Raw genomic sequence first — 17,921 nt, 5'->3', positions numbered from 1 at the left:
TCCTAGATCTTGCTTGACTGTGCGGAGCTGGAAACCCGTCTTTCTGAGACTCTAGCTTTGGTCAGCACTGATGAGTACGGCAAGAACAATCTAGCCACCCAGAGCCTTATCAAGCAACATCAGGTACTGTAACCCCATTCTCCTGTTCTCTTGTGTTTGACTGGCTGTATTCAAACTGTACGTCACTGTCAACAGTTCTGTTGTTTGGATAAAGCCATCTGCTGAATGGCCATAGTATGCTGTGATAATCAGATGAGTTGGTAAAGCATCTACAAATCTAGGGACCACTGTCTAATGCATCTGCACGGTGAGGAGCATGGTGTCTAATGCATCTGCACTGTGAGGAGCATGGTGTCTAATGCATCTGCACGGTGAGGAGCATGGTGTCTAATGCATCTGCACGGTGAGGAGCATGGTGTCTAATGCATCTGCACGGTGAGGAGCATGGTGTCTAATGCATCTGCACGGTGAGGAGCATGGTGTCTAATGCATCTGCACGGTGAGGAGCATGGTGTCTAATGCATCTGCACGGTGAGGAGCATGGTGTCTAATGCATCTGCACGGTGAGGAGCATGGTGTCTAATGCAGCTGCACGGTGAGGAGCATGGTGTCTAATGCAGCTGCACGATGAGGAGCATGGTGTCTAATGCAGCTGCACTGTGAGGAGCATGGTGTCTAATGCATCTGCACGGTGAGGAGCATGGTGTCTAATGCATCTGCACGGTGAGGAGCATGGTGTCTAATGCATCTGCACGGTGAGGAGCATGGTGTCTAATGCATCTGCACGGTGAGGAGCATGGTGTCTAATGCAGCTGCACGGTGAGGAGCATGGTGTCTAATGCAGCTGCACTGTGAGGAGCATGGTGTCTAATGCATCTGCACGGTGAGGAGCATGGTGTCTAATGCAGCTGCACCTTGAGGAGCATGGTGTCTAATGCAGCTGCACTGTGAGGAACATGGCGTCTAATGCAGCTGCACTGTGAGGAGCATGGTGTCTAATGCAGCTGCACTGTGAGGAGCATGGTGTCTAATGCATCTGCACGGTGAGGAGCATGGTGTCTAATGCAGCTGCACTGTGAGGAGCATGGTGTCTAATGCATCTGCACGGTGAGGAGCATGGTGTCTAATGCAGCTGCACTGTGAGGAGCATGGTGCCCAATGCAGCTGCACTGTGAGGAGCATGGTATCTAATGCAGCTGCACTGTGAGGAGCATGGTGTCTAATGCAGCTGCACTGTGAGGAACATGGTGTCTAATGCAGCTGCACGATGAGGAGCATGGATTGTGTAATGCTGCTGTCTCTGTTGTGTGTACTGCAGGCGGTGGAGGGGCAGATGGAGGTGCTAGAGGCCCAGGTGGAGGAGCTGGGTGATAGTGTGGCGTCAGCCGTCCATGAGTGGAACCTGGACGAGGTCAACAGACCATACAGCCGTATCAGCAGTCAGATGAGCCAGCTGCAACACCAAGCCCAAGTCAGGTGAGCTCAAGCAATCAAACACATGACATTTGATACAAATGCCCCCCCCCCCAAACAACAAACAACAGGCACCACGAGGAGACATATGTTATGGGTGAGTGTCTTGTGTGTAACAGAGGAGTTGTCTGCCTTCCCTTAGGGGCCAAAAGCTGAAGGAGGCTCTCCACCTCCATGAGTTCAGACGGGAGTCTTCAGAGCTGGACGACTGGATCACACAGCAGAGACAGATAGCCTCCTCTGAGGACTACGGAAATGACTATGAACATGTAATGGTGAGAAATACCATCTACCACTATTGTCTATACAGTATATATTTGCACAGATCTCCAAAATGTTCAGTTGGAAAATATTATCCAGATTGTGAGCGTGACTAATGCCTATTTCTTCCAAAATGTGGCATTTGTTATTGAAAACAAAATTTTAACGAATGTTCTTGATTTCCCATGATAGCTACTGAATGGTAAATTTGAGGCCTTCCTGAAGAATTTGGACGCGGGTTTTGATAGGATGCGGAGCTGCAAAGAGCTTGCTGATAGTCTCATTCAACATAAGCACCCTCAAGCTTCCACCATCAGGGATACACAACATCAGCTCAGGTATGGGCACCTAATCGATCATCTTTATTGCTCACACTACCAGTCCACTGTATAAATTAACAATGCATGTATCCACATTCAAATGACGAAATACAACTCAAATCTGGTTGAAATGACATCATTACATGCTTCTTAACTTGTTGCAATGATGATGTCATTTCAAGCAGCTATGTCTACTGGGATAAAAGTCATGTTAAAGAGATCTTACCTGAGGACCTGAGTCATTTCTTTTGTCTTGTTTCCCTCCTGTTTGATAGATTGTCATGGAAGGAACTGCAGGACTTGGCCAAACACCGCAAAGACCGTTTACTCAAAGCCGAGGAGTGTCACAAGTTTTACAGAGATCTCACCGATGCCTTAGGACATATTGAGGTACAGTTTAAGCATAAATAAGTATATTTTGGATGAATCAGAAATTGTCTTGAAAGTAGGGCTCGTGAGCTGTGCAGTGGTCTAAGGCACTGCATCTCAGTGCTAGAGGCGTCACTACAGACACCCTGGTTCGAATCCAGGCTGCATCACAACCGGCCGTGATTGGTAGTCCCATAGGGCGGTGCACAAATAGCCCAGAGTCGTCCGGGTTTGGCCGGTGTAGGCCGTTATTGTAAAGAAGAATTTGTTCTAAACTGACTTGTCAAGTTAAATAAAGATTCAATCAAATAAATACTCTACTGTTCAAAAATGTAGGGTCACTTAGAAATGTCAATGTTTTCCATGAAAACATGAGTTGCAAAATTAATAGGAAATATCGTCAAGATGTTGACATGGTTATAAATAATGATTTTTAATTGAAATAGTAATTGTGTCCTTCAAACTTTGCTTTCATCAAAGAATCCTCAGCTTGTAGCAATTAAATCCTTGCAGACCTTTTGGCATTCTAGTTGTCAATTTGTTGAGGTAATCTGAAGAGATTTCACCCCATGCTTCCTGAAGCACCTCCCACAAGTTGGATTGGCTTGATGGGCATTTCTTATGTACCATACGGTCAAGCTGCTCCAACAACAGCTCAATAGGGTTGAGATCCGGTGACTGTGCTGGCCACTCCATTATAGACAGAATACCAGCTGACTGCTTCTTCCCTAAATAGTTGCATAGTTTGGAGCTGTGCTTTGGGTCATTGTCCTGTTGTAGGAGGAAATTGGCTCCAACTGAGCGCCGTCCACAGGGTATGGCATGGCGTTGCAAAATGGAGTGGTAGCCTTCCTTCTTCAAGATCCCTTTTACCCTGTACAAATCTCCCACCTTACCACCACCAAAGCACCCACAGACCATCACATTGCCTCCACCATGCTTGACAGATGGCGTCAAGCACTCCTCCAGCGTCTTTTCATTTTTTCTGCGTATCTCGCGAATGTTCTTCTTTGTGATCTGAACACCTCAAACTTAGATTTGTCTGTCCATAGAACTTTTTTCCAATCTTCCTGTGTCTGTGTTCTTTTGCCCATCTTAATCTTTTCTTTGAAATTGGCTGAGATATGGCTTTTTTCTCGCATGGAATAGCCTTCGTCTCTCAGAACAAGAATAGACTGATGAGTTTCAGGAGAAAGTTCTTTGTTTCTGGCCATTTTGAGCCTGTAATCAAACACGCAAATGCTGATGCTCCAGATACTCAACTAATCTAAATAAGGCCAGTTTTATTGCTTCTTTAATCAGGATAACAGTTTTCAGCTGTGCTAGCATAATAGCAAAAGGGTTTTCTAATGATCACTTAGCCTTTTAAAATGATAAACTTGGATTAGCTAACACAACGTGCCATTGGAACACAGGAGTGATGGTTGCTGATAATGGGCCTCTACGCCTATGTAGATATTCCATTAAAAAATGTGCTAATTCCAGCTACAATAGTAATTTACAACATTAACAATGTCTACACTGTATTTCTGATCAATTTAATGGACAAAAATTGTGTTTTTCTTTCAAAAACAAGGACATTTCTAAGTGACCCCAAACTTTTGAACGGTAGTGTATAATAGCTCAGTGCCTTGCTGAGAGGCTCAGTGTTGCTCAGAGTTCATATAGAGTGTAAAATGATCAGTCTTGACCTACAATGTTTACTGTGCTCCTTGTCCGTGTGGTGTCAGGACGTCAACTTAATTTAAGGCACTGATCTGACTCAGACAAACAATCAGCTGTGTAATGTTCACTGAAAGAACACCGTGTAATTTAAGTGTGAGGGTAAAATTGAATGATGTGTAATGCAAATAAAAGTCACTACTGCTTAGAAAATGCATGCTGATAAATTATTATTGAGTTTGTGTGATTCATGCTCTGTCTGTGTCCTCTCTCTCTCTCCATCCATCCTTCCATCCATACCCCCCCCCCCCCAACCCCCTCTCTCGCTCTCTCTCCAACCACCACAGGAGAGGTACAAGAGCATTCCTGATGACATCGCCAGGGACCTGCGAGGGGTGCTTTTGCAGCTTCGTAAACACGAGGCTCTAGTCCACGTGCTAGCAGGGAACGAGCAGCAGGTACTGAACACAACACATCAATAGTTTACCCACAACTTTTGTGAACAAATGTTCTTGTTGACTCGCTTTAACAACAATACAATCAATGATAATCCGTTCACCCAGAATTCCGATTTGTTTTTGCCCTGTATTATACTATAGATTGTATAAAACTGTCACTTACTCGTCCATTTTCTTGATCTAACGATTGAGCTAGGGCTTTCTAAGCTGTTCTTTGAGGATATTTCACTCAGTGGTTACTGTAATGGAGGTGGTTTTGTGAGCCACGCTTGTATAATAAGTAACCTTGCCTTAGATTTGCCCAGCGAGCTAACACAATCTTGTGGCGCACAGGTCACTCAAATTACCATCCAGGCCAGTTGTGGGTAGTTGCCTGCATGTCTTCATTGTCCATCTATGAATCTTCCTGTCATATGGGTTGTTCTTAGCTCCAGGAGTTGCTGGATATGGCAGACTCCACCCTGGACCTGTGCTCCCCAGAGATGAGGGTTCTCCTGCAGGATCAACAACAGAAGGTGGTGGAGCACTGGGAGAAGCTGCGCCTCCACATGGACCAGAGGGAGGGAGACCTGAAACGGGCACGCCAGCGCTACCTCTTCCTCAACACGGTAACTGACTCTATATTAACCATGAGAGACACCATTTCCATTTGCAAACTCTCTCTCTGAGCCTTTACCAGGACTAATAAGCATTGTCAATGGCGATTCTACATTGAACGTGCTTTTTGGTCCAGGGTAGACTTCATTTGAGTCTAGGAAATCAGCATTAAGAGTTTCCTAGTTCTTGTTACACTGATTGATTTGGATATTACATGATGTATGTATTGCATGTTGGTTTTAACGTCAATCTATTTTGGTGTTCTAGGTCCAGGACTATGCTCTGTGGTGTGCCCAGGTGCTGAATGTGATGACAGCGGAGGAGTCTATTAGAGACGTGGCCACCTGTGACCTGCACCTGGCCCAGCACCAGCAGTTGTGGGCTGAGATCGTGGCCCGGGAGGAGACATACGACCAGGCAGTGGCCATGGGGCAGGAGCTGCAGGTGCAGGACAGACACAACGCAAGAGAGGTATTCAATTTAAGATGTCTTTATTGCCACAGAAACACAATTCAGTTGCAGCAGAATTACACACATTGAATACACACCCTGTATAAGCATATACACACTCTGTATTCCTGTAAATGTCTCAATGTTTTCTGTGAAAATATTGTCTACTGTTCCAACATTCTGAGGCTTGAATATATACAAGATGAGAGAGTTGGTTTTACATAAATGGTACCTAAATAAGCTGGCAATGTGTGGTGTCTTCCTCCTACCAGGTCCAGGATAAGCTGAGTGGTCTACAGGAGGAGAGGGACTCACTTCATGGCCACTGGGAGAGGAAACAGAGAGGCCTGGAGGGGACCCACCTGGAACAGGTCTTCTATAGGGACACAGAGAGCATGGAGAAGATCACCAACTCCCAAGAGGTCAGAGGTCAAAGCTGGTCAATCAAAGAATATATGCTCTGTTTCAAGACTCACATTGTCAGTGCAAGCCCCTCTGATGGTGCAATTACATCAATTTTGAAGCAAAACACATGTTCTCCTATGCTACAGTTCATATTTTGAATGCCCACAACTTCTTGTTTTTCCTTCCAGATCCTTCTGAAGAACAGTGATCTGGGGACGTCAGTTGATGAGACAGAGGGACTCATAAAACGCCATGAAGCCTTTGAGAAACTCCTCGGCACTCAGGAGGACAAGGTCTGAATTCAATCCTCCGCTGTCCATCTTTATGAAGGGCACTATCCTAAAAACACCAACTAATTTTTGATAATTAGTAATGATTTCAAAGAGATACAATTGGTAATCATTTCAGAGAGATACTGTCTGTCAAGCAGTATCCCCCCAAATAAGCATTCAATTTTTTTATTACACATTTATGGTCAAAATGTGATGTATCAAAATAGACATGTTTGTATGTTTTTCTTGATTTGAACAGATATTTTGATTAATTTCATCCATGGCCACTTGTTATGAACATTTGTCTGTTATTCATTCAAAGTGTTGTTTCTGTGGTACGAGGAGGCTGAAAAAGGTGACATACCTGTATGACGTAAAATGGCAACTGATATTGGCTATATAGGTAATATAGGTGCCGGTGCCATTACACTTTTAACTCTAACTTTGGAACATTATGGGCTATCAACTCTGTTCCAATTGCATCTGAAAGATGATAACCAGAACTTGGTTATGTAGACTGTGTTATAGTGGCTGCTACGCTCCTGAGGGGCCAAATCTGGGGTTGCTCCATATCTTTAAACGCAGCATGCAACAATTTCAACGATTTTACTGAGTTACAGTTCATAAAAGGAAATCAGTCAATTGAAATAAATGAATTAGGCCCTAATCTATGGATTTCATGTGACTGGGTAGGGGCACAACCATGGGTGGGTCTAGGCCCACCGACTGGGAAGCCAGCCAATCAGAATGAGTTTTTCCTCACAACAGGGCTTTATTACAGACAGAAATACTCCTCAGTGGCATTGTGTAATGTGACTAAACTGTACATTTTAGAGTGGCCTTTTATTGTCCCCAGCACAAGGTGCACCTGTGTAATGATCATGCTGTTTAATCAGCTTCTTGATATGCCACACCTGTCAGGTGGATGGATGATCTTGACAAAGGAGAAATGTTAAGTAATAGGGATGTAAACAAATTTGTGCACAACATTTGAGAGAAATAAGCTTTTTGTGTACATTTCTGGGATCTTTCAGCTCATGCAACATGGGACCAACACTTTACATGTTACGTTTGTGCCAAATTTGGTTTACAAAGTTTACTATTGAGTCAACATTTTCCGGTTTGCCACACACCACTAGTATACAAAAGACAAGATTATTTTTAATTCCTCCATATTAACACAGAAATCATGGTAAAAAAAAAATGTTGGTAACTAGTTGCTTGACAAAGTCCTAAAATGTCAGTAGGATAAAACTTTTTTTTTTTTTAAATAAACAGACATGGGAATTTAATAATCTATGATATAACATACACTGTCAAGTGTTCTGTGTATGTGTCTCAGCCTGTTCAACCACAGCACTGTCATTGCTCTTTAGATATCATTGCTGAAGGACCTTGCTGAGAGACTGAAGAAGGAAGACTTCAGTCGTGAGAAAGCCGGCCACATCCACAGCAAGCTGAAGGCCCTCCTGGAGAGGCGAAGCAGGATTAAGGGACTGTCAATCAAACGCAGAGAGGAGTTGGCCATCTCCAGGCTGCTCTGCATCTTCAACCGCAATGCTGCCGAGGTACAGTACCCCACATCACCTGTGGTCAGACATGGGTTCCGGGCCAGAAGCACGCTTTTGACTGCACTTACAGTTTTGCTTTGGTACTGCAGTTTAACTGATGTCTGGCCCAGAAAGTCGACATGGAAAAGTCAAATGTGAAAATTTCTAAGAAGACACTTTAGTCATCACCTTTGAGTACAAACTATCCATTGACGTGCTTAGCACGGTCTGACAGAGATCCCAGAGCATGTTCGCGCGATACTGCTGTCTGTCCAGTGTGCACTGAGTGCTAGTGTGCACTGAGAAAGAAAGAAAGATGTAAACAACCACGAAATGGTGTATGCGAATGTGATTAGATTACGTTGAAAACTACAGTCAGCCATCTTGGAAGCAGTCTAGTTCTTTTATTCATCAATGATTCAAATACTATTTGTTTTCTTTCAACTACTTTCACCCGTTGAGCCTAGCTGACCTGGAGTGCCAGATGGACTTGCACTTCGAGACTAGTCCTTTAGTTCCCTTGCACCAGAAAAGCTCAATCAAGTGTAGATTGAGTATTTAGATATAAATAATTATGCAAAAGAATGACTATTTGAACCAAGGTCTGCCTGTGGTAGATGAAGTGATGTTGTGATGTTGTCTGTCTTTGGCCCAGGCTGAGGAGTGGGTGTCGGAGCGTATGCAGAAGATGCAGGAGGACTCCAAGGTGGACCTGAGCAACCTGCAGACCAAGATGAAGCTGCTCCAAAAACATCAAGTCTTTGAGGCAGAGATTCTCGCCCACAGCAGAATCATTGACTCAGTGCAGCTGGTATGAGCTGTTATTAAACTACACTGGGGAGTTTCTTGTCAGCGATAACTACAGTACATAGTTCAGTAACACTTCATCCTTATAATCCTTTACAACTTCTTATAAGGATGTATGAGCCTTTATAATGTCTCATAATAAGTCATAATATGTCATAGAGATTCATGTATCAATGTTTGAGCTGACTCAAACTGACCCCTGTGCTGGCCTAGGCTGGTGAGGAGCTGGTGTCTCTGCATCACCCTAAGTCCCAGGAGGTTCGTCGTAGTGTTGCAGCTCTGGAGAAACACTGGGAGGAGCTGAAGCTGGCGGTGGCCGCCAGGGGGAAGGTTCTAGAAGACAACAGAGACTTCTTGGAGTTTCTGCAGAAGGTGGACCAGGTGGAGATCTGGATCAGACAGAAGGTAAGAATGGACTAGAACAATTGATGAAGGAGTCTTAGAAGAGCTATGAAAAGAAGTCCCTGCACACTTGAATCAGATGCAAGTTTCAGTGTTAAATGTATTAAGCTTCAGTCAACAACAATCTTTTGTCAGAGCACACCACTTAGAAAAGCAATGTATGAAGGAACTTTCAAGAGTAGGCAGTATGTCAATGTGAGACTTTTTAGATGAGAATGCAACCACAAAACGTTCCAAGAAGAATGCAGGAGCTACCACGATACCAGTAGTTGTCAGCATGTCTCACATATTGATAATATAAAAAACAAACATGGAAATAATTATTTTTTACATAGATTTGTTATATGTCTGTTAATTTTCAGGAGGTGATGATAAACATAGGGGATGTTGGCACAGACTATGAGCATGGGCTCCAACTGCTGAAGAAACTGAATGAGTTTAGAGGATCAGGCTCTGGGGTGAGTTTGTTTCTGAACGAACATACGGAATTTACAGTACTAACGTTTTCCATCGCTGCTGGACTTGGAACTTTGGGTGAGTTTAGTGACACTTATCAAGAAGGAGAATTGGGAAATTGAATTGTGTGCGTTTTATTTCAGGAAGTCACAGTGGACGATGCTCACATCAAGGCCATCAACAGCCTGGCTGCTCGGCTGGAGAGGCAGAACAGTGACGAACTGGCCACAGTGAAACAGCGCAGACAGCAGCTTAATGACAGGTGACACCCAACCTACTGAGAAAATTTGTTGATGATGACTTTGGTGATGTTTGTCCTTCAAGAGGAAAACTATTTCTACAGCTCACAGGTTCCATTGCCTTTATTCAACCAGAAAAGTTGTAATGTACTGTACACATACTGTACTATAATTATATATTTTTTGGACCTGCTCTAACACCTTTTCTTTTCACCACACCTTCCATCAGATGGAGTAAGTTCCATGGCAACCTGAGCAGCTATAAGAAGAAGCTGGAGGCAGCGCTGGTGATCCACTCTCTCATCAGAGAACTGGATGAAGTCCGGGAGAGAGCCAATGAGAAGGTTAGAATGGCTTCATGTTAACCCTTCTCTATAAAACCTACTTAATATTAAGTCTCTTACTGTAACTTATTGTAACAGATGTCATGAGAAGATATCACAGATCTCAGTTTCAGAGTAGAGTATTTGAGTATACACCTGTAAAGTAATTTCTCTGTAATTAATATTACCTGATTAAACTAATCATGTAAATGTAATTAACTAGAATGTCGAGGCACCATGGAAGAATGTTTATAGAGCTGTTGTCTTCCGAATAAACTCTTAAAGACCTGGTAATCTTTTATATCAATAGCAGTCAATTATTGTTATTATTTATTTTTCACATCTTTTTTCTCCACAATTGGTAGTTGTTACAGTCTTGTCTCATCGCTGCAACTCCCGTATGGACTTGGGAGAGGCGAAGGTCGAGAGCCATGCGTCCTCTGAAACACAACCCAACTAAGCCGAACTGCTTCTTGACACAATGCCCATCCAACCCGGAAGCCAGCCGCACCAATGTGTCGGAGGAAACACCGTACACCTGGCAACCATGTCATCGTGCTCTGTGCCCGGCCTGCCATAGGAGTTGCTAGTGCGTGATAAGACAAGGATATCCCTGCCGGCCAAACCCTCCCTAACCCGGATGACACTGGGCCAATTGTGCACTGCCGCCTGGGCTCGAACCCAGAATCTCTGGTGGCACAACGCCACTCGGGAGGCCCTAGCAGTCAATTATTAACCGTCACCTTATTCAGTCTTATCTGAACGTCGTAAAATTCTTGGTTATCTTCAAGAACCCTGGCTAACAAGTTGAATAAGCAATAAAAAATTGGTTTAATTATTTATTTACTAAATACCTAAATAATCACACAGAATTGCATATACATAGGATGGATCATACATTGATTACTAATTATGTCATACAAGAAAATGTCCCTAGTGGATGGAACCGATATGATGGCTGGTTACACAAAGAAAAGGGGTTGGGTTTGAATGAAAGCGCGGGAAGACTGAGGAACAAAGGGATTGGGTCTCTATCGGACCTTATGAAGCTATGCTATCGTAAATACAGAATCTTATGCATTCTAAATAACCGCCCATTTTGGAAAAGGAAAATGTAAGAAATATTTACTCTGAGCAGCGCTTCGATAGATTGGTCGTAGATGGAAGGCTGGGTTGCCCAGCAGAGATCCCTCTTGTCCTTTGAAGAATATGTTGTGTGGTAGAACGGATTTGTTGTTGTACCCTGTCTTTCTGAAGAGATTGTCCGTTCTTTCCTAGCCCACGTTTACAGCTGCTGCTGCTAACTTGACGTCTAGGATGTATCACTTCTTTAGTGAATAAGAGTTCAAAGTTCATACTAAGTTGCCATACTTTAAGTTCATGCTATATTCTGGCTGGTATAGTCTAAATTCATCCTTCCAGCGTGTCGATCGCCACCTCCACGTTGAAATTCGCCCTTTTAAATGTATGGACATCAGTCCTCACTTCACCGGGAACACAATGTTAATTTTGTTAGGTTGTAGTCGTTCAACCATTCGCAACCAGAGCTCACGCTGAGGTTGGCTTAGTTCTGTAATTGGTATTAGCCCTTTTAAATGTATGGACAGCAGTCCTCACTTCACCAGGAACACAATGTTAATTTCGTTAGGTTGTAGTCGTTCAACCATTCGCAACCAGAGCTCACGCTGAGGTTGGCTTAGTTCTGTAGTTGGTATTAGCCCTTTTAAATGTATGGACAGCAGTCCTCACGTCATCGGGAACACAAGGTTGACTTTTCATCAACAGGCTTTTGTAGTGGTGGAGAGAAGGGCATGTTTCATGGTTTACAACCAATGTCTGTTCACATGGTCGGGGCCACTGAGTTGAGCATAGTTCACTTATGAAAACAATTCTCTCATTTAGATGCTAAAGTTACATTTCATCTTTTCACAAATAGCTTCATATTTAAACATTTAAATTGCACAATAGTTCCATGTGAATCTGATAGAATGTGTAGACTTTCTAAGATAGAGTTTACGTCATCCTATAATCAGTAATAATGTCTCAGACGACAACTGATCTGACATCATATTCTTTAAGTACCAACGGATATTTTCAACTGGTTGGATTACCGAAATATGGTTCCGTTCCCCACCCTTTTGATGTTACCAGACTGTCTCTATGTTAGCTTTTCCAAAAGTCAAGTCTGTAGAGTAGAGAGAGGAAAGGGGGAAAGGTATTTATGGGGGTCATAAAACCTCACCAACAAGGCAACGTCATGACACACCCTTGTTGTCTTGAAAGTGTGTCCACATCATATTGCATTTTAATTCCTATCTGCTGGGATTCCTATTGTAGATGCATCTGCTGCAAGGCCAGGACTGTGGCTGGGATGTGGAGAGTGTGGAGAATCTGATACGACGCCACGAGGAGACTGAACGCGAGGCTGGAGTCATACAAGAAAGAGGCAAGGTAAAAAGAAGCCACAACATGGCCCGATATACTGTAATACGTTTTACAGTGAAACAGAAAAATATAGTTGAATTGAATCGAATATTTGAAAGACCAATTAATTGCATCCTGGTCTTGTGTTGATTTGCCAGGCACTGGAAAAGGACACCGCTGACCGCCTGAAAGCTCAGTCTGTGATGGCCGACAAACTGAGCAAAAAGCAGAAAGAGGTCAAAACCGGCCTTGTGAAGCTGGAGAAGGACATTAAACTCAGGTGTGTTGCAAATAATAACTGAAATATCCTGAAAATATGTACTCTTTCCCAACGTGATACACTACACGACCAAAAGTATGTGGACACCTGCCTGTCGAACATCTCATTCCAAAATCATGGGCATTAATATGTTCCCCTTTGATTCCCCTTTGGCTGCTATAACAGCCTCCACTCTTCTGGGAAGGCTTTCCACTAGATGTTGGAACATTGCTATGAGGATTTGTTTCCATTCAGCCACGAGCATGAGTGAGGTCGGGCACTGATGTGGGAGATTAGGCATGGCGCGCAGTTGGCGTTCCAATTCATCCCAAAGGTCTTCGATGGGGTTGAGGTCAGGGCTCTGTGCAGGCCAATCAAGTTCTTCCACAATGATCTCACAAAGTTGTCAGCTCAGAATCGTCTAGAATGTCATTGAGATTTCCCTTCACTGCAACCTAGCCCGAACCATGAAAAACAGCCCCAGACAATTATTTCTCGTCCACCAAACTTTACATTTGGCACTATGCATTGGGGCAGGTAGCGTTCTCCTGGCATCTGCCAAACCCAGATTAGACCGTGGGACTGTCAGAGGATGAAGAGTGATTCATCACTCCAGAGAACACGTTTCCATTGCTCCAGTCCAATGGAGGCGAGTTTTACACCACTCCAGTCGACGCTTGGCATCAACTTACAGTTGACCAGGGCAGCTCTAGCAGGGCAGAAATTTCACAAACTGACTTGTTGGAAAGGTGGCATCCTGTGACGGTACCATGTTGAAAGTCAATGAGCTCTTCTATAAGGCCATTCTACTGCCAATGTTTGTCTATGGAGATTGCATGGCTGTGTGCCTTATTTTATATACCCGTCAGCAACGTGTGTGGCTGAAATAGCCAAATCCTCTAATTTGAAGGTCTGTCCACATACGTATGTGTATACATAGTGTACTTTGATGTTGCAAAAATTACACAATGGAATCATTATTCAAGTCATTATGACAGTATAGATGTGTGTGCTCTGTTAGGACACCATCTACTTCCATTTGTATTATTATGGGGTATGGGGAAGCAGCAGAGAGACTTATAGGAAGTGATGTTACAGGAAGGAGAGGCTGCAGGAAGCTCACCAGCTGCAGCTGTTCAAGGCTAACCAGCGCCTCCTACTGGACTGGACCCTGAAGCAGAGCTCTGAGATGGGAGAGAAAGGCCTGCCCAAGAGCAAGAACGAGGCAGAGCGATTCATAGTAGAACATCAAGACTGGAAGGTGACGACTGATTATGATATTCAAGTTATCTTGGCTATCTTTCTAGGTCTCCTTGCTCTTTATCTTTCTAGGTCTCACTAGAAAAGGAGGTTTACAAATATTTTAACCTCCCATAAGACCCATTTAAATTGCAAACGTATGTTTCCGGAAGAGATGAAATGTGTTAATGTGTTCTAGACTGAAATTGATGCACGGGGGGAGCGTATCGACTCTGTCAGAGACTTTGGCCTGAGTCTGGTAAAGTCTGGACACAGCTCATCATCAGAGATCAATAAGTCTCTGACCAAGCTGGAAGAGGCCAAGATGGGTCTGAGCCAGACCTGGCAGAACAGGAAGAAGACTCTGGATCAGGCTCTAGGCCTACAGGTAACTCTAACTTAGAGACATTTGTACAATTTATGTTGTGAATGTAGCTCATCGAACATTAGGCATGTTTTCCTGCTTATTTATTGCTTATTGGCAGTCAACACACCCAATAAAATAAGGGTAAAATACATTTAAATAAGTTACATAAATCTTGTTTTCATTTCAGATATTCCTTGGCTACATGGAGCAAAGTGAGAGCTGGTTGAGCAACAAGGAGGCCTTTCTGGCCAATGAAGACCTTGGGGTAGGAACTCAAATGTATTTGCTCATAAATTATGTGTGAACAATTTATGTAGGCCTTTTTAAAGGACTTATGAAGGCTGCATCAGATGTCTTGTTTACATTTTGACATTGATTGATTATTGCAGAGTTCTCTATCTGATGTGGAGACCCTCCAGAGAAAGCAAGCCCTGTTTGAGAACACTCTGGATGCTCAGATGGAGCAGGTGGAAGGAGTGGAGCGGTTCGCCCAACAGCTGATCCAGCAGAAACACTTTGACTCGGACAATATCAAGTGCAAGAGCAAGTCTGTGCTGCTCAGGTAGAAGCCAACAATGAACTATGAGCCAAATATTTCCCTGTTTTCAAAGACTGCCCATATACAAAGATATTGTTTGGTGTATGCAATGATTTCTTCTGCCTTTGTTTGCTATACCTGACTCTAAAAACATGCCTCTCTCCAGAAAAGGAAAACTGTTGGAAATGAGTAAGGTTCGCCGGAAGGCTCTTGAAGAATCTCTACAACTCCAGAAGTTCCTGGGTAGCAGCTATGAGGTATGAGAAGTTGGGTCTGCTTGATGAGTCCACTTTAACCAACTCAATGTTAGTGTGGGTCTATGAGGTTGGTATGCAAGACTAAAACATAAGTATACCCCTGAGTCAATACTTTGTAGAAGCACCTTTGGCGGCAATTACAGCTTTGAGTCGTCTTGGGAATTTCTCTATTAGCTTTGCACTTCTGGATTTGGGGATTTTCTCGCATTCTTCCCTGCAGATTTTCTCAAGTTCTGTTAAATGTTTTATTTTACCTTTATTTAACTAGGCAAGTCAGTTAAGAACAAATTCTTATTTACAATGACGGCCTAGGAACAGTGGGTTAGGGGCAGAACGACAGATTTGTACCTTGTCAGCTCGGGGATTTGAACATGCAACCTTCCGGTTACTAGTCCAACACTCTAACCACTAGGCTACCCTGATGGGGAGTGGTAGGAATCTTTAAGTCTTTCCACAGAAAGTAGGATTCAAATCTGGGCTTCGGCTGGGCCACTCGAGGATTTTCACATTCTTGTTCTGAAGCCATCCTGGTGTTGCTTTGGCTGTAAGCTTGGGGTCATTATCCTGTTGGAACATAAATCTTCGTCCCAGTCTAAGGTTGTTTGCATTATGAAGTAGGTTCTCATCAAGGATTTGCCTATATTTGCCTCCTTTCATTATTCCCTCTATTCTTTCCAGTCTCTCAGTCCCTGCCACTGAAAAGCATCCCCATAGCATGATGTTCCCACCACCATGCTTTACGGTTAAATGGGTGATGAGCTGTGCCTGGTTCTCCAGACATAGCGCTTTGCATTCATGCCAACACTTTTTGTCTCATCAGACCACTAAACCTTTTGCCTTATGATCTGTCTTTTACCAAACTGATGTGCTGTAGAGACTGTTGTCCTGGCAGGTTCTCCCATCTCGGCCAAGGAACTATGCAGTTCTGTGTGTTCATTGGGTTCTTGATCATCTCCTTGACCAAGGTCTTTTTTGCCCGGTTGCTTGGTTTGGTTGGATGGCTAACTCAAAGCAGAGTCTGGGTAGTTCAATATTTTTTCAATTTCCCAATGATGGAGACCACTGTGGTATTGGAAACTTTAAACACTCTAGAAATGGTTTTAAACCCTTCCCCAGATATATGTCTCTTCACATTTCTATCTCGGAGATCTACGGACAGGCCTTTGGACTTCATAGTATATTTTCAGCTCTGACATGTTCTGTCAACTGTGGAACCTTATATAGACAGTTGTGTGTCTTTCTAAATCATGTCCAAACAGTTGACTTGGCCACAGGTCAACTCCAATCAAGTTGTAGTGACATGGATTATCAAAGAAAATTGGATGCTTCCTGAGCTTAATTTGGAGGTTCATAGCATCGGGTGTGTGAATACTTATGTAAATTAGATATTTCTGCCACTTTGTCATTATGGGGTATTGTGTGCAGATGGGTGAGAACTAATCTATGTAATCAATTCTGAATTTAGGCTGTATCACAAAATGTGGAATAAGTCAAGGGGTATGAATGCTTTCTGAGGGCACTGTAAGTAATGTGTAGTACCTTGAACCTGTAAAGTAATGTGTGATAACTGGAACCTGCAGGTGTGCTCGTGGCTCAATGAGAGGAATGCAGTGGCCCTGGATGAAAGCTGGAGAGACCCCATCAACCTCCAGGCCAAACTGCTGAAACACCAGAGCTTTGAGGCTGAGATCTTAGCCAACCGTAACCGAGTTGACACTCTTACTAAGGTATGTGTGAAGAAGTGCATTCAGTGCACATTAATCACAGAGTATTATCTCAGTACTTTCCTATGGCTTATGACAGCTCAATACACCTTAAGATAGAATAACATAGCTCTCTGTCCTTCATAGAATCTGCAAGCTCTGAGACCAGTGTCTCGGCAGATGTTATCCACAGTACAGTTAGTTAGCAGTGACTGGTCTAGGCAAGTGTTATTAAGTCTATGTTCACCACCAGGAGGGGGAGAGAATGATAGCAGCGGGTCACTCCACTCCTGGGAAGATCAAACCGTGGCTGAAGGACCTTAACCATGGCTGGGACCTGCTCCTCAACAACTGTAAAGAGAAGAAATCTCGTCTGCAGCAGGCCTACCAGGTATTTGCACCTCATAGACGTATTGTACTCATCTTTGATGATAGATACAGTAGATGATACTGTGAAAAAGAGAATGTAACTTTTATGAGATGATAAACTAGAAATCAAAATCACATTTTATTGGTCGCCTACACATACAAAAGTATGTGGATTTGGCTATTTCAGCCACACGCGCCGTTGCTGACAGGTGTATAAACTCGGGCACACACCCATGCAATCTCCTTAGGGAAACATTGGTAATAGAATGATCTTACTGAAGAGCTCAGTGACTTTTAATGTGGCCCCGTCATAGGATGTCACCTTTCCAACAAGTCAGTTCGTGCAAGTTCTGCGCAGTTAGAGCTGCCCCTGTCAAGTGTAAATCCTGTTATTGTGAAGTGGAAATGTCTAGGAGCAACAGCAGCTCAGCTTGTGGTAGGCTACACAAGCTCACAGAACGGGACCGGCGAGTGCTGATGCATGTAAACAGGTAGAAATCGTCTGTGCTCGGGTTGCAATACTGCCTCTGCAAGAATTGTCAGCACAATAACTGTTTTTCCGGAGCTTTGTGAAATGGGTTTCCATGGCCGAGCAGCCACGCACAAGCCTAAGATCACCATGTGCAATACCAAGCGTTAGCTGGAGTAGTGTAATGCTCGCCGCCATTGGACTCTGGAGCAGTGGACACACATTCACTGGAGTGATGAATCACGCTTCACC

General features: G+C 43.6%; 1 protein-coding gene across 1 annotated transcript in view; it reads left to right on the top strand.

Moving 5' to 3' along the window:
- sptbn5 (spectrin, beta, non-erythrocytic 5) overlaps nt 1–17,921 on the top strand; it is a 55,975-nt gene that overhangs the window by 28,774 nt on the left and 9,280 nt on the right. The window contains exons 29-53 of the mRNA XM_064927864.1: nt 7–123; nt 1,319–1,476; nt 1,616–1,748; nt 1,927–2,072; nt 2,330–2,444; nt 4,433–4,543; nt 4,972–5,151; nt 5,408–5,611; nt 5,863–6,012; nt 6,184–6,288; nt 7,644–7,835; nt 8,473–8,628; nt 8,838–9,029; nt 9,389–9,484; nt 9,626–9,744; nt 9,951–10,065; nt 12,382–12,495; nt 12,627–12,748; nt 13,826–13,988; nt 14,166–14,354; nt 14,521–14,598; nt 14,723–14,895; nt 15,038–15,128; nt 16,709–16,855; nt 17,085–17,222. Coding sequence (XP_064783936.1) covers nt 7–123; nt 1,319–1,476; nt 1,616–1,748; nt 1,927–2,072; nt 2,330–2,444; nt 4,433–4,543; nt 4,972–5,151; nt 5,408–5,611; nt 5,863–6,012; nt 6,184–6,288; nt 7,644–7,835; nt 8,473–8,628; nt 8,838–9,029; nt 9,389–9,484; nt 9,626–9,744; nt 9,951–10,065; nt 12,382–12,495; nt 12,627–12,748; nt 13,826–13,988; nt 14,166–14,354; nt 14,521–14,598; nt 14,723–14,895; nt 15,038–15,128; nt 16,709–16,855; nt 17,085–17,222 — 3,504 coding nt within the window. The remainder of the gene's footprint in view (nt 1–6; nt 124–1,318; nt 1,477–1,615; nt 1,749–1,926; nt 2,073–2,329; nt 2,445–4,432; nt 4,544–4,971; nt 5,152–5,407; nt 5,612–5,862; nt 6,013–6,183; nt 6,289–7,643; nt 7,836–8,472; nt 8,629–8,837; nt 9,030–9,388; nt 9,485–9,625; nt 9,745–9,950; nt 10,066–12,381; nt 12,496–12,626; nt 12,749–13,825; nt 13,989–14,165; nt 14,355–14,520; nt 14,599–14,722; nt 14,896–15,037; nt 15,129–16,708; nt 16,856–17,084; nt 17,223–17,921) is intronic.

The sequence above is a fragment of the Oncorhynchus masou genome, chromosome 21, assembly GCF_036934945.1.
Source record: "Oncorhynchus masou masou isolate Uvic2021 chromosome 21, UVic_Omas_1.1, whole genome shotgun sequence".
Classification (NCBI taxonomy): domain Eukaryota; kingdom Metazoa; phylum Chordata; class Actinopteri; order Salmoniformes; family Salmonidae; genus Oncorhynchus; species Oncorhynchus masou.
This window is presented reverse-complemented; position numbering and strand designations above follow the sequence as displayed.